At 40.7% G+C, this 12,384-nt stretch overlaps 1 protein-coding gene across 1 annotated transcript in view; it reads left to right on the top strand.

The window, feature by feature from the left end:
- LOC138265851 (G protein-coupled receptor kinase 5-like) overlaps nt 1–7,374 on the top strand; it is a 377,657-nt gene extending 370,283 nt beyond the window's left edge. The window contains exon 16 of the mRNA XM_069213945.1: nt 3,722–7,374. Within this exon, the coding sequence (XP_069070046.1) occupies nt 3,722–3,859 (138 nt within the window). The 3' untranslated portion in view covers nt 3,860–7,374. The remainder of the gene's footprint in view (nt 1–3,721) is intronic.
- The last annotated feature ends 5,010 nt before the right edge of the window (nt 7,375–12,384 follow it).

Here is a 12,384-nt window from a genome sequence, read left to right as displayed (position 1 = left end):
TTATTTCACCGTTCCATCTAAATCAAATGGTAGAACTACCTGTTTTTTTCCCACAGCTAGATTCTGTGGCTGAAAGAGCACTACATACATTAGATGTCAAAAGAGCATTAATGTACTACATTGACAGAACAAAGAACATCAGAAAGACTAAACAGCTATTTATTGCATTCCAAAAACCTCATGCAGGTAACCCAATATCAAAACAAGGTATAGCCAGATGGATTGTTAAATGCATCCAAATCTGCTACCTTAAAGCAAAAAGACAACTGCCCATTACTCCCAGGGCACATTCAACCAGGAAAAAAGGTGCTTCAATGGCATTTTTAGGAAACATCCCAATGCATGAAATATGTAAGGCAGCCACATGGTCTACGCCTCACACATTCACCAAACACTACTGTATAGATGTGCTATCCGCACAACAAGCCGCAGTAGGTCAAGCTGTATTAAGAACTCTATTTCAGACAACTTCTACTCCTACAGGCTAATCCACCGCTTATGGGGAAATAACTGCTTACTAGTCTATGCAGACCATGTGTATCTACAGCGACAGATGCCATCGAACTGAAAATGTCACTTACCCAGTGTACATCTGTTCGTGGCATCAGTCGCTGAGATTCACATGGGCCCACCCACCTCCCCGGAAGCCTGTAGCAGTTCAGAAGTTACCTTCAATTTTGTACATTTGTATATATATTATTTAAACCTTTAATAGGTACATACTTACACATTTCATTGCGCGGGCACTATTACTATAGTACAACTCCTACCTCACCCTCTGCGGGGAAAACAATCGAAGATGGAGTCGACGCCCATGCGCAATGAGCACAGAAGGAGGAGCCACTCGGTCCAGTGACTCGAAAACACTTCTTCGAAGAAAAACAACTTGTAACACTCCGACCCAACACCAGATGGCGAGCTATGCAGACCATGTGAATCTCAGCGACTGATGCCACGAACAGATGTACACTGGGTAAGTGACATTTTCATTACAAGACTTATGGGGCCACCATTGGCACCCATGCATTCTTGTATTCTACAGTTTCTATTATGGAAAGTTGCTTTTTTAGTAGCAATAACTTCTTTAAGAAGAGTTAGCAAAATTCAAGTGTTCACTTTACAAGAACCCTTCTTTCAAATTCATAAAGACAAAGTAGTTTTTAGAACAAATCTAAAGTTCGTACCAAAAGTGGTTTCAACTTTTTATATCAGTCAGTGGAATTTCCAGTCTGCTTTCAACAGCCAGATTCAGTTGCTGAAAGAGCTCTTCACACTTTTGATGTTGAAAGATCTCTCATGTACTACATACACAGAACAAAACATTTCAGAAAATCCAAACAACTCTCAGTGGCATTTTCAAAACCTCACAAAGGTAATCCTATTTCAAAAATTGAATTAGCCAGATCAATAGTTAAATGTATTCAAACTTGCTATCTTAAAGCTAAAAGGCAGTTACCAATAACTCCTAAAGCACATTCCACTAAGAAAAAGGGAGCTTCAATGGCATTCTTAGGAAATATACCAATAGCAGACATATGTAAAGCTGCCACATGGTCTACACCACACACATTTAGTAAACACTACTATGTAGATGTGTTATCTCACCAACAAGCAAATGTTAAACAGGCAGTACTTAGAACACTATTTCAAACTACTCCAACTCCTACAGGCTGACCACCACTTATTTTGGGAGGGGACTGCTTTACAGTCTATGCAAAGCATGTGTATCTACAGCTACAAATGCCATTGAACGGAAAATGTTACTTACCCAGTAGACATCTGTTCGTGGCAAGTAGTTCTGTAGATTCACATGCGCCCTCCCTTCTCCCCGGGAGCCTGTGGCTGTTGTAATACAATATATTGTAAATATGTATATACATTTTATTTTATATATATCTACATATAGTTGTATACACTCTTTACTTCACCCTCCTGCGGGAAAACAATCTAACAAGGGACTCGATGCCCATGTGCAGTATTACTAAGAAGAGGAGTCACTCGATGCCGTGACTTGAAAACCATCTTTGAAGAAAAATAACTTGTAACTCTCCGAGCCCAGCACTAGATGGCGGACTTATGCAAAGCATGTGAATCTACAGCACTGCATGCCACAAGCAGATGTCTACTGGGTAAGTAACATTTTCTTTCCGGGGCATATTTTCTTGGGGGTTTTCTCTACCAAACTAAAAAATTCAAAGCATATATATTGACAACGTGTTCTTCCCTCTGTAGTGTTTGAATACAGAGTCTGCCTACCTCTGAGACCCTATGGAGCCATAGACACATATGGGCAGTGTAGACTTGATGCTTATTTTTCTTGCATTAAACTGTGTATTCGTATGATTGAACATCACCAACAGTACATATTAAAGCGTGTTCTCACCTCACCAGCGAGTGTTACATGAATTCTTCAAATGGTGAAAACTAACTTAGTGATACAATGCTTAACCAAATTGTATGAAGTGTACAAAAATGAAGACTACTGTCTGTTTCTTTTTACATATCGTTCCAAACACAAAATAGGGAAATTTGAAATTCCCCAGTTATGGTTGTTACTGGTGTGCACAAGTTGCAGCATGTTAGAATGTCACTACTGATAAATGCACAAAAACAGTGTTAATTAATCACCTAGGGATCCAAACGAATCTTGGTCCTGAAGAAAGCCAAATGACCCTCTTGGGCAACTAATTTGGCTGAAACATATCTACCTGTTGGGGTACATAGTATGCCCTACTAACATCCTCTCTTTAATGTTTTTAATCTTGCCAAGGGTATCCAGAATAAAAAGATAAACTGAGTATTGCCAGGAAAACCTGCAGGCAATTTTAATCACAGATCCCTTAGCAGTAACCTCTGATAACAGTGTTGAGTCCGCATCCAATGAAGAAGCATGCCACTGGTGGTACTAGTGGGTGCGGTTCCTTTTCTATAATCTAAGAGACTTCTGGTTTTATACTCTACTATTAGTGTCTTCTTGAACATTGGTTCAGAAGAATGTAAATGCAGGTGTACCCTCTTTTTGTGATAGAGATAGTTCAGATGGGAAGCTGAGGGTCTCCTCTAGTAATTCCTTCTCACTCCCTCAGTTGATGTATGAATGGCATTCCCACACTAGGCCTGTCCCCTTCCTCTGGTGGTTGCAAACCCCACCACTTTTATAAACAAAGTCATATCTGTCCCTTCCCTTATTTCCCCCAATTACTGTAGTTTGAGTCATCCCTCACTTGGCTTTAAACCAAATACTTTACGTTCCCTTTTGGTTCCATGTAAAGCTAGCCACATTGAACGGCTAACGTAGAGTTTGGGAGTGAGGAGCCTTGTTACTTTCAAGTGTGTGGTTTGGGGGGAAAGCAGGTGATTTTCTCACCGCTTTGTAAATTGTCCCGTCTGCTCGCTATCGGTTTGTTTACTGCTCTCCCTATAACTACTGAGACGCTCCACAGTTATGATGAAAGACCCTGGCAGATTTGAACTACACTACAACCGATCACAGTGGCGTCTTCTGAACCAATTTTTATTTGAAACAAAAATCAGTTGTGATTATATGAATAAAAAAGAGATATACAAGAGAATAGATTAAGAATTGACACTCAAAGGTGCAAATAACGTGATGTCATCACCCACTTATTTTATTTTTGTGTACCATTTGATGAAATGTAATATCTAATTACTTATTTTGTCTTTTCTTCCCTTAATCTTCTTCCACCCAATCCTTTTTTAGCATGCTGACTACACTATCAGCACAAGCAATACAAACTCCAATGCAACATCTGGTGGAAACTCGCACACAACAGCAAACTCCACTTCTCAAGCTCGGACAACGTCTACAACAGCAGCAGCAGCACAAGCTTCCTCTTGACAATTGGCGGAAGAGACAATCTTATGCGACATTATATATATATAAATATATAGAAATTAAAAAATTTCATTGGCCACTCCTTCTCCCTGCCACACCCCATAAGGTTGTCTCATGCCTTCTCAGGTTTACGCTGGATGTGAGGTTGGGTGTTTCAGTAGCTCTGGGAACTGAAGTGAGAGCCGCGCCGATCTATTATTTGTATTTTTTACTTGTAGTATCTTCCTCTGGAAACTTTGGAAACTCAATGAAATTGCTTTGGAATTCTCAGGCCACATCCATCTGTCATCTTTTTACAGGACGAAACAAAGTAAACAATAGATGGGCTACATGATATTTTACTTGCTTTTTCCATTTTTTAATTAAGATGCCAAAGTGCAGTATGCTAAAACTGGTGAAATTAGACTTTTGTGGTCTTTTTTAAAACTCTGCATTTTTTTGTACTGTTTGGTTAGACTTTGTTACAAAATGAGATAATCTCTGAATTTCAGAGTGTTATGTTTTTTTTCTCCTGTCATGAACATTGTAGTTTAAAAGCAGAAGTGCTAAACGGAGGAAACATTGAGTTTTTACCAGAGCAAATGTGCATGTTCTATTCCTAATGGATTTTTAGCCTTTTGATTTTCAAAGACCCGTTGTAAAATAGGAGGTCTCCTAATGGTGACAGAAGTAGCCGATGGGCAACATTAATACTTGATCTCTCCTTGAGATGACTCGTCTACAGAGTAGGAATATGTCAGGCTTTTTCATTGTCCTCGGTCTTGCATCTGACTCCTTCACTACAACTAAGGAATGGGAATTCTTGTAGTCAGCAGATGATGCGGGCCTCCTATTAGATGTATTTCATTACATTCTATATTTCCTTGTTTTCATTGCTTATGTTTAACAACCCCTTAGTCCTACTCTTTCTGAACTTCACCAGTTTCTAAAGAGGTTTGTTTGCTCTGGAGATACTTTCTCTTTTCTCCCTGGCTGTGAGTTTTCAACTTTCTTCCTGTTTTGGTTGCACTGGTGGAAGGGAAGTCTTCTGCCACATACCCTAGAGCACAAGGTGAAATTCTGCTCTGTATCCTGTCTGGCTGCATACACACATTAAGAAACCTTCACAGAGTCTGCTTCTGTTCTTAAATGTTGTCAATGCTGCCATTTTATCCCACAATATATCAGAGAAAATACACTTCAATTAAAACATAACATTGGGAAAATGTTCATTAAAAACAAACCAGTGAGATCCATTATATCGGAATTAAGGGAATTGAATGAGGAATAGGGTCAAAGTAAGGCTTAAGGGGAGGATTAATTTCAGGCTTATAGTTAGAGTCAACGGTGGTGTTAGGGCAAGAGCCAAGGTTAGGGTAAGGTTCAAGATGGATTACTATTAAGGTAAGAGGCAAGGTTGGAATTTGTTGTCAGAGGCAGAGCTAGGTTAGCGTTGAAAACTATTAGGGTCAAGGTTAGAGTAGGGGTTAGGGATAAGATTGGAAAGGTTTGGAATTGAACCGGGGGAAAAGGTTATGTTAAGATTTCGGTTTAGAAGTACATTTTAAAATATTTCTCAAAAATAATTAACAGGTGTACCAAGAAAATCATTGTATTGTTCAGTGAATTTGTCTTTTTAACTAGCTTTTATTAGGTTTGCAAAATCTTACATATTCATTGCAATGGTTTTCAGTGGAAAAAAAAACAACTCTGAAAATGTGTTTCGCTGAAATATATGGAGATGAAATTACATAGATCGCAACCATTTCATGCCATACTTCTCAAAATCATCTCACAGCCTTTGGACAGGATACTGGATGTGATAGTTACAAGTTGTTTGTTGTTTTCCGGCGTAATGAGGCATCCAGTAAATACCAATACCATGGGATGCTGCATTTCCCAGGTGCAGTAATACCACATCTTTACGGTTTGAACGCATGGAAATGGCGGATAGTGAACTATATTGTTTCCCTGTTTCGGGGTACACTAACTTAGAATGGTGCGTTTCTTGCACGCACAAATTATACCATGTTATAACTAGTGAAAATCATGCAGGCAAGGTTATATGGGTGCAGTAATTACAACAAAACTCCGAATTCTCTTTCAAGATTCACACAATAGGTGAAATAACAGCTTTAGGGCTCATACTCCTTAACATCGCCAGCACCCATCCTCCCATGTCCAACTATTATCTGAGACACCTAGCTTTAAATAGTGAGTCCTTAGGACTCATCAATGTAGTGTATGTGGAAGAGGAAAAGCCAATGCGGGACTGGAGTGCTGCACTTAAAGGGAAGGGTGTGGCCTAGCGGTAAAACTTCTCATTAGACTGGTACAGTTCCTATAAGTTGGCAACCTAGGGAAAGTAAAAGTAAATAGGGCAGATATTTTGTTTTATTCCCTCCATATCCTGACGATAGTGAAAATAAAGCAGTTTTCTTTTAGCTTTTTGTGAACACTTTTTGGCTGCAAAAGTAATAAACTGCCACATTGAAACGGTTTGATATGTTTATCCATCTAGGAAATGATGTGTTTAACTGTAGTAATTGGAAGATCAAGATTTGTAAATAGGAAACCGGATACCTCCTTCACCACAGTATGGTACCTGTAAGTGTAAAATGTTTAAAGAACTAGACACAGTGGAACTCATTCGCAGCATGTAGTCACAGAAGAGCTTTACTAGGAACGGTGTGAGATCATGATTCCTGCACAACCTGATGCAATTCGGATTTGTTTTTTCCCTTTCGTTTGTTTAAAGTTTATTTCTTTGAATGTAAAAATGATTTTTTAAAGACACATCATAGTAAACTTACCTTATGGTGTTGTACCACCAGCCTCCACCATGTATCACCACAAACTTTCCGATTTACTGGGGTCTTTCTCAGTGCATGGCTACTTTAATATTCCAGCAGTTTTCATTTCTCCCAAGAGGTGATGATTTTCCATTGGAGTTTGGCAGAGCAAGCTGGCAACCGTTTTGGGCCGCAAAGGTGTTTTAGATGATGCAGGCCAGTGGTATAATCTGTGCATTGAAACTTTGGTTCAAGACTCCTGGTTCCTCCGGACAGGCATGGATGTTTTCCCATGTGCAGTCCAGAATGCACGGTTGCCCACCTACATCTGCGCGGCCTGTCATCATAGACACAGAGATCGCACCCAAGAGGATCTGTGGCATACTCTCACAATACACTCAGTGGAGCCTCCAAAACCATATTCCTCTCCAGTAAGGGACTTTTCTAAATAATCAACGTTGAAGACAGGATTGCCATGGATCCGCCCCGGAGTTCCTGATTTAGCATAGGACTTTGACGCATGTTCTAGACTGCTCCTTTTAGAAAATGGACTGGAGATGGAAGTTAAATAGGTCAGCATCACTGCCCCATTCCAAGTCTACCTCAGAGAGGCGAGCAAAGCCCACCAGTGCTTCAAAGGGGGTTTTCATGATGGATCTGTCAACTTGGACATTATTGCTAAGGGTTTTAAAGATTATTTTTTTTAAACAATAAATGTGATTATTATTTCTTGTTTTTACAAATCGAGCCAACTGTTGTCTTTTTCATTGTGTAGTTTGGGAATCAGAACTGTGCTTTTTATTTATTTCGACTGAGTTTTAGGGCGTGTTTTCCAGTCTGTTTGTTGAACTGTGCGCTGTTTTTGCACTCTAATCAAAATAACATAGTATTTGTTAAATACGTGCTATCCACATCGAAGTGGGACAAACCGTCTTAATGTGTCAAAATGGATTATGTGTGCCATTTTTGTGTGCTAGACCTTTTTCGAAAGACTGGTGATGCTGGCATGATGATGCAGACAAGTCAGTCTACGAAAGATGCATTGGCCACAGAGTCAGTGTTACAGCAGTGTAGCGTATTAGTTTGCTGGATGGATCTTATATAGTCACATGATGCTCTAATTCAGCTTCATTTTTATGTATTGTAGTGCTTTAGTTGAGCTCTCACAGACACACGAAATATATTTCAGTACCGGTAAAAATACACACAAAAAATGCAATCATAAACGCACATGACATTCTGTGACGGCAAAAAGACTTCTCATCTTTAGAATTAAAAATGTATGTGTTTGAAACGTGAGACATAGACACTCTCTTCTTAAATGAATCATTGCAACGGAGAAAAATAAAATATAATTTTGATTTTGGAGACCAGCTCTCAGTGTACACTTCTATCATTTTGATCGAGAGTAGCCCCAATTTAAAAAGAAGGTAGATGCGACAAATCTCCCAGTTTGTCAAATTAATCATGGCAAAATAAGAGTCTAATTGATATTTCTTTATTTAAAAATGTATTTTTTTTATCATTCTGAGAACATTAATAACAGCAATAGCCAGTAAATCAGCACCAATACACATCTACAATTTTAAAGGACACTTTCACTTAGCCCACGACCACAGCATGTGTGTCAGGTTCATGTTAGGGGTGGTACACTCAATTATTTTACCCAGTCACAGGTACCCACACGGATGAGTACAACATGTCGGTATTGAAGTAGGACTAAGAGAGGCCCCACAGCTTGTTGTGATTTCGCAAGGAACCTCTTGCACAGTGATTAGGTGCGTCCATTACCCTACATCTCTCCATGCCACATAGCCACGGACTTACCCCTAATACTTCATTGTTTTTACGGTGTCTTGCAGTATGTTGCTTAGTGGTAGGCAGATTCATGTTGATGAGGTCGTTGAGCTTCGGTCAGATTCTTGAGCTTTTAGCAGTCTAAGGAGGCTAGTGTTGGGAGTCAACCCTCAGCCTGCCACATCTGTTTATATTTTTACAACCTACCTCCAGTACGTTTGAATGACACTACACCGGCATACGGCATGTATGAAGTAACCCCTCAGGTTAGCAACATAGCCAGTAGGGAAAGGCTTCCCAACCCATGTTTCTTGATCTAACAATGATGTCATATAATTGTTGTCGATAATTGAACATAAATCAATCTAGAGCTCTCCAAGGAGGCTATTTCTCTAGGGACCACTCCTACAGCCCTACTACCCTCCTTTGTGAGCTCTGCCATATCAGCCACCAATGAAGTCTACAATTTCACAAATGGGTAAGGGTCCCTTAGCATTATTGTTTTATGAACCCATGAGACATTCTTTTAATTTAGCTTATCGGTTGTCACTTTTGCTTGTCATGGTCCAAAATCTGTAAACAGGTCAGCCGTGTTGAAGTAAAGACTGAGCACGCTGTTCTGCCGGCATTTATAGATATGGGGATTTTTGCAACTCAATCTGCAGTTCAGACAAAGACATTAAGTCACCCAAACTTAGCACACCCCTATTTTGGTAATCTAAATGTGCTTCTACATCCTGAATCCTTTCAGGACAGACCTGAGCAAAACAAGTCTTAACCCAGCGGGATTTTCTTCATATGCCTATTACGCCATCTAATTGTACTGTGCATACTGTGCACCTTGTCAAGCGTGAAACACTGCCAGTGCCACGAGGTTGCCCCCCCACAAATAATATTTAGTGTGTGTCAATGCCGTCTAGAGCCCATAGTTCCAGTTATGTAGCTGGCTGTATTTATTTGCCACATAGCTGGTAGGACATGTTCAATGCCCAGTACTATAGTTCACTCATTAGCCATCCCTAGTTTCTTGCCAAAGAACGATTGATTTGAGCATGGATACTCGAGGTCAGTGGTCTTTAAACTTTTTAACTGTGTTCCTCCCCCCCACCCCCACAGTGAAATAATATATAATTTGGGCCCCCTCCGAATTGTTCACAATTATTCTATTAAGTTGGCAATGTTTAAATATGTCTAGACTTATTTAAGCATTACAGTTAAGTTAGGATATTGTTTTAAAAAAGCAATCAAATACATGATGCCAAGCATACTATTCTGGTCAGTCAGGCCTTACTAACATGTACAATTATCCACAGTGTGATTATTAGAAGGGAGGGTGGGGGTTTTGAAGAGTATTTGGAGTCCTTTCCCTTTTGATACATACTCCCAGCTTGGATATGAATGACAAAACATGTTATTGATGGCCCATTACGGAGCAGCTTGGTGCTGCTGATCTTTTTCAGCATAAAAAAAGCCCTGTAAGCATGATAATTCTTCTTTTAGCCAGAACTTTGCGCCACACCCCTGGAATGCCTTCAGGTCCCCTAGGTGGCCCACCCTACAGTTTGAAGACCCCTGCTCTAGGTACTCTGCGTAGCCATAGAAAAGAACAAAGTGCAGTTAGTCATTTGAAATCATCATGTCACAGTAGTTTTGTAGATAGTATAAGAGGCAGCCATTTTCAATAGTGCAATACGTATCATAATCATTATTGAAACGGTGGCCCAGTTGGTCATGCCTCTTTTGAGCACATCCGGCAAAGGCCTTAGGCTACACTCCCAACACTTCTTCACCACCATCATAACAAATACCCAGAGGTATGCGCATCTAGATTATTTGATTTTTCTCCTGGAGTGACTGGCAGGTGACCCTATCTCTTCCAGTTTCCTCTGCACCCCAAATGGGGATAGTGCAGATTTGTGCCTTTTGATACTTCGTCTGATAGATCTTGTTTTGCAGGAATTAGGCTCAAATCCGAGTAAAATAGTCTTTGCTCGGCAGACACGTGTGGAATTGAGCCTTCTTCTGTATTAGGATTGAAATATTAGCTTTATATTTTACATATTTGAAGGCCATTTTGCGTGTACAGCTTTGTAGTGTTGGAGGGAATGTGGAGAAGACTACCACAAACAAAAACCTTTCCCAAATAACACATAGGAGTCCCCCATGTGCCTCTCAGCATTTACTTGAAAACAAAATCGTGGCATTGGTGTTATTTTGCTTTCTTATATGTTCTTCAGAGTATGAATATCTAGGTACCTAATGTGCACAGAAAATGTGCATGATTAATGGTATTATTTCCATGTATCATTGAGCTAGTTCTGCTGTAACCAGCCATAACATTATTTGTGTTTATTACAACATCCTAGGGTATATTCTGTAACGATCAGGCGAATTTGAATTTTATAACCATAGTTTTAGTAAAACACAATATGTCCTTACTCCTATGAAGTATCATATGATTGCTCAAGGTGTAACATTGAAATGCATTAAACTGGCTTTGATGACCCACTGGACGAAGATCGAGGCCCTCTGGTGGATACTTCTAACTGCAGATTACTCCCCTTTTGAATAGCCCCCAGGTGCCCGACTGGATCTGGAAAACTTAACATGAGTTCTCCTGGCTTCCATGTACTTGTAGTTCCATATTGGCTCCACCCAGGAAATGACAGAACAGAGCAAAAAACATGTATGTATATATGGGATATTTCTATAGTGCAAACCTAGCTGAAAGGGAGCGGAGTGCTGTACGTGGACACAGACACGCATAAAGTCATCGAGTTATAGGAGAGACCGCTCCTTTGTGTATTTGTTAATGCATTGTGATGTAGTGTTCTTTACAGAGGTGCACCTTCCACTTTTTCGTAAATAGGAGCTGTGTTGGACGATCCTGATGGATTTTGAGATGTTGTTCCAGATCTTATTTGTTTAGCTGGAAAAGGCCTGCTGCCTCGTCGTTTTTTATTTTTTTTTTTACACGTTTTAGTGTGTAGTCTAATGGTGTCCTGGCTACAGAATACAGAGAATCATTACCAGACATGGTGAGCTTGGCTTGGTAATAATGGCTTTGTAAAGAGATTCAGCCATTTTTAAAGATGTTGCAGGTCGGCAAGGAGAGCCAATGGAGTTCCCTCAATCATATTGGAAGGTTTTGTACAGATCCGTCAAACAGCATCAAATTTATTAGCTATACAAAAAACACTGATCCTATGGAAACTCTGACCTAACTATGACGACACAGTGACAACATAGAGAGACTTTACAGTATGGGTGGAGATCTCCACGTGGCAAAGTAAAAATAAAAACGTTTACTTAACTTGAAAATGAATATTAAGAATATTTTTTATTGGGGGCATGGCCTGAGGCACATGGAGTTTGCAGTGTGAAAGCTAGCTCTGGCGCATGTGGCCTGTAACAAAAGGCATCCTGTAGAATCCGAGGCCCACTGAAGCCCACAGAATGGGGGAAAGTCCTTCACAGAAGGTCAGACGCAGCCGGGGAGGAAGTCATGGCACCTGAGGCGTCGTCTTTCCATGACCAGCAAGTCCGGCGCAGACCCGGAGCCATAGCCGGCAAGACAACAGCTGCTGCAAGGCCCACATGGAAGTCAACCAGCTATGGGAGAGAGAGTGGATCCTGAGGCCCCCTCAGGGGATGGCTACTCCCTGAACTGTGGCTGTGGAACCCCGATGGTCCTGCTCCACATGGATTGCGGGCGGGTTTGGAGGAGCAGCAGGTGAGTGTGTGGCTGCTAAACAGATCACACATAGACTGTGCAGTCCGGGACTGAAGATGACGTGGAGGAGACAAATGGGGCTACCACCCGGACCTGACATTGTCTCTCTCACCTCCCTGCCTTCCCCCCCTCAGCTGAGGCACCTCTAAAACCCAGGGAGGACGTACTGTGGAAGATTGGGGTGGCTGGGTGGACAGCCATGGCACCCTAGGCACCATCCCAGTACA

Source organism: Pleurodeles waltl, chromosome 11, assembly GCF_031143425.1.
Source record: "Pleurodeles waltl isolate 20211129_DDA chromosome 11, aPleWal1.hap1.20221129, whole genome shotgun sequence".
Taxonomy (NCBI): Eukaryota; Metazoa; Chordata; class Amphibia; order Caudata; family Salamandridae; genus Pleurodeles; species Pleurodeles waltl.
Note: the sequence above shows the minus strand (reverse complement) of the source record. Positions and strands in the feature narration are given on the sequence as shown.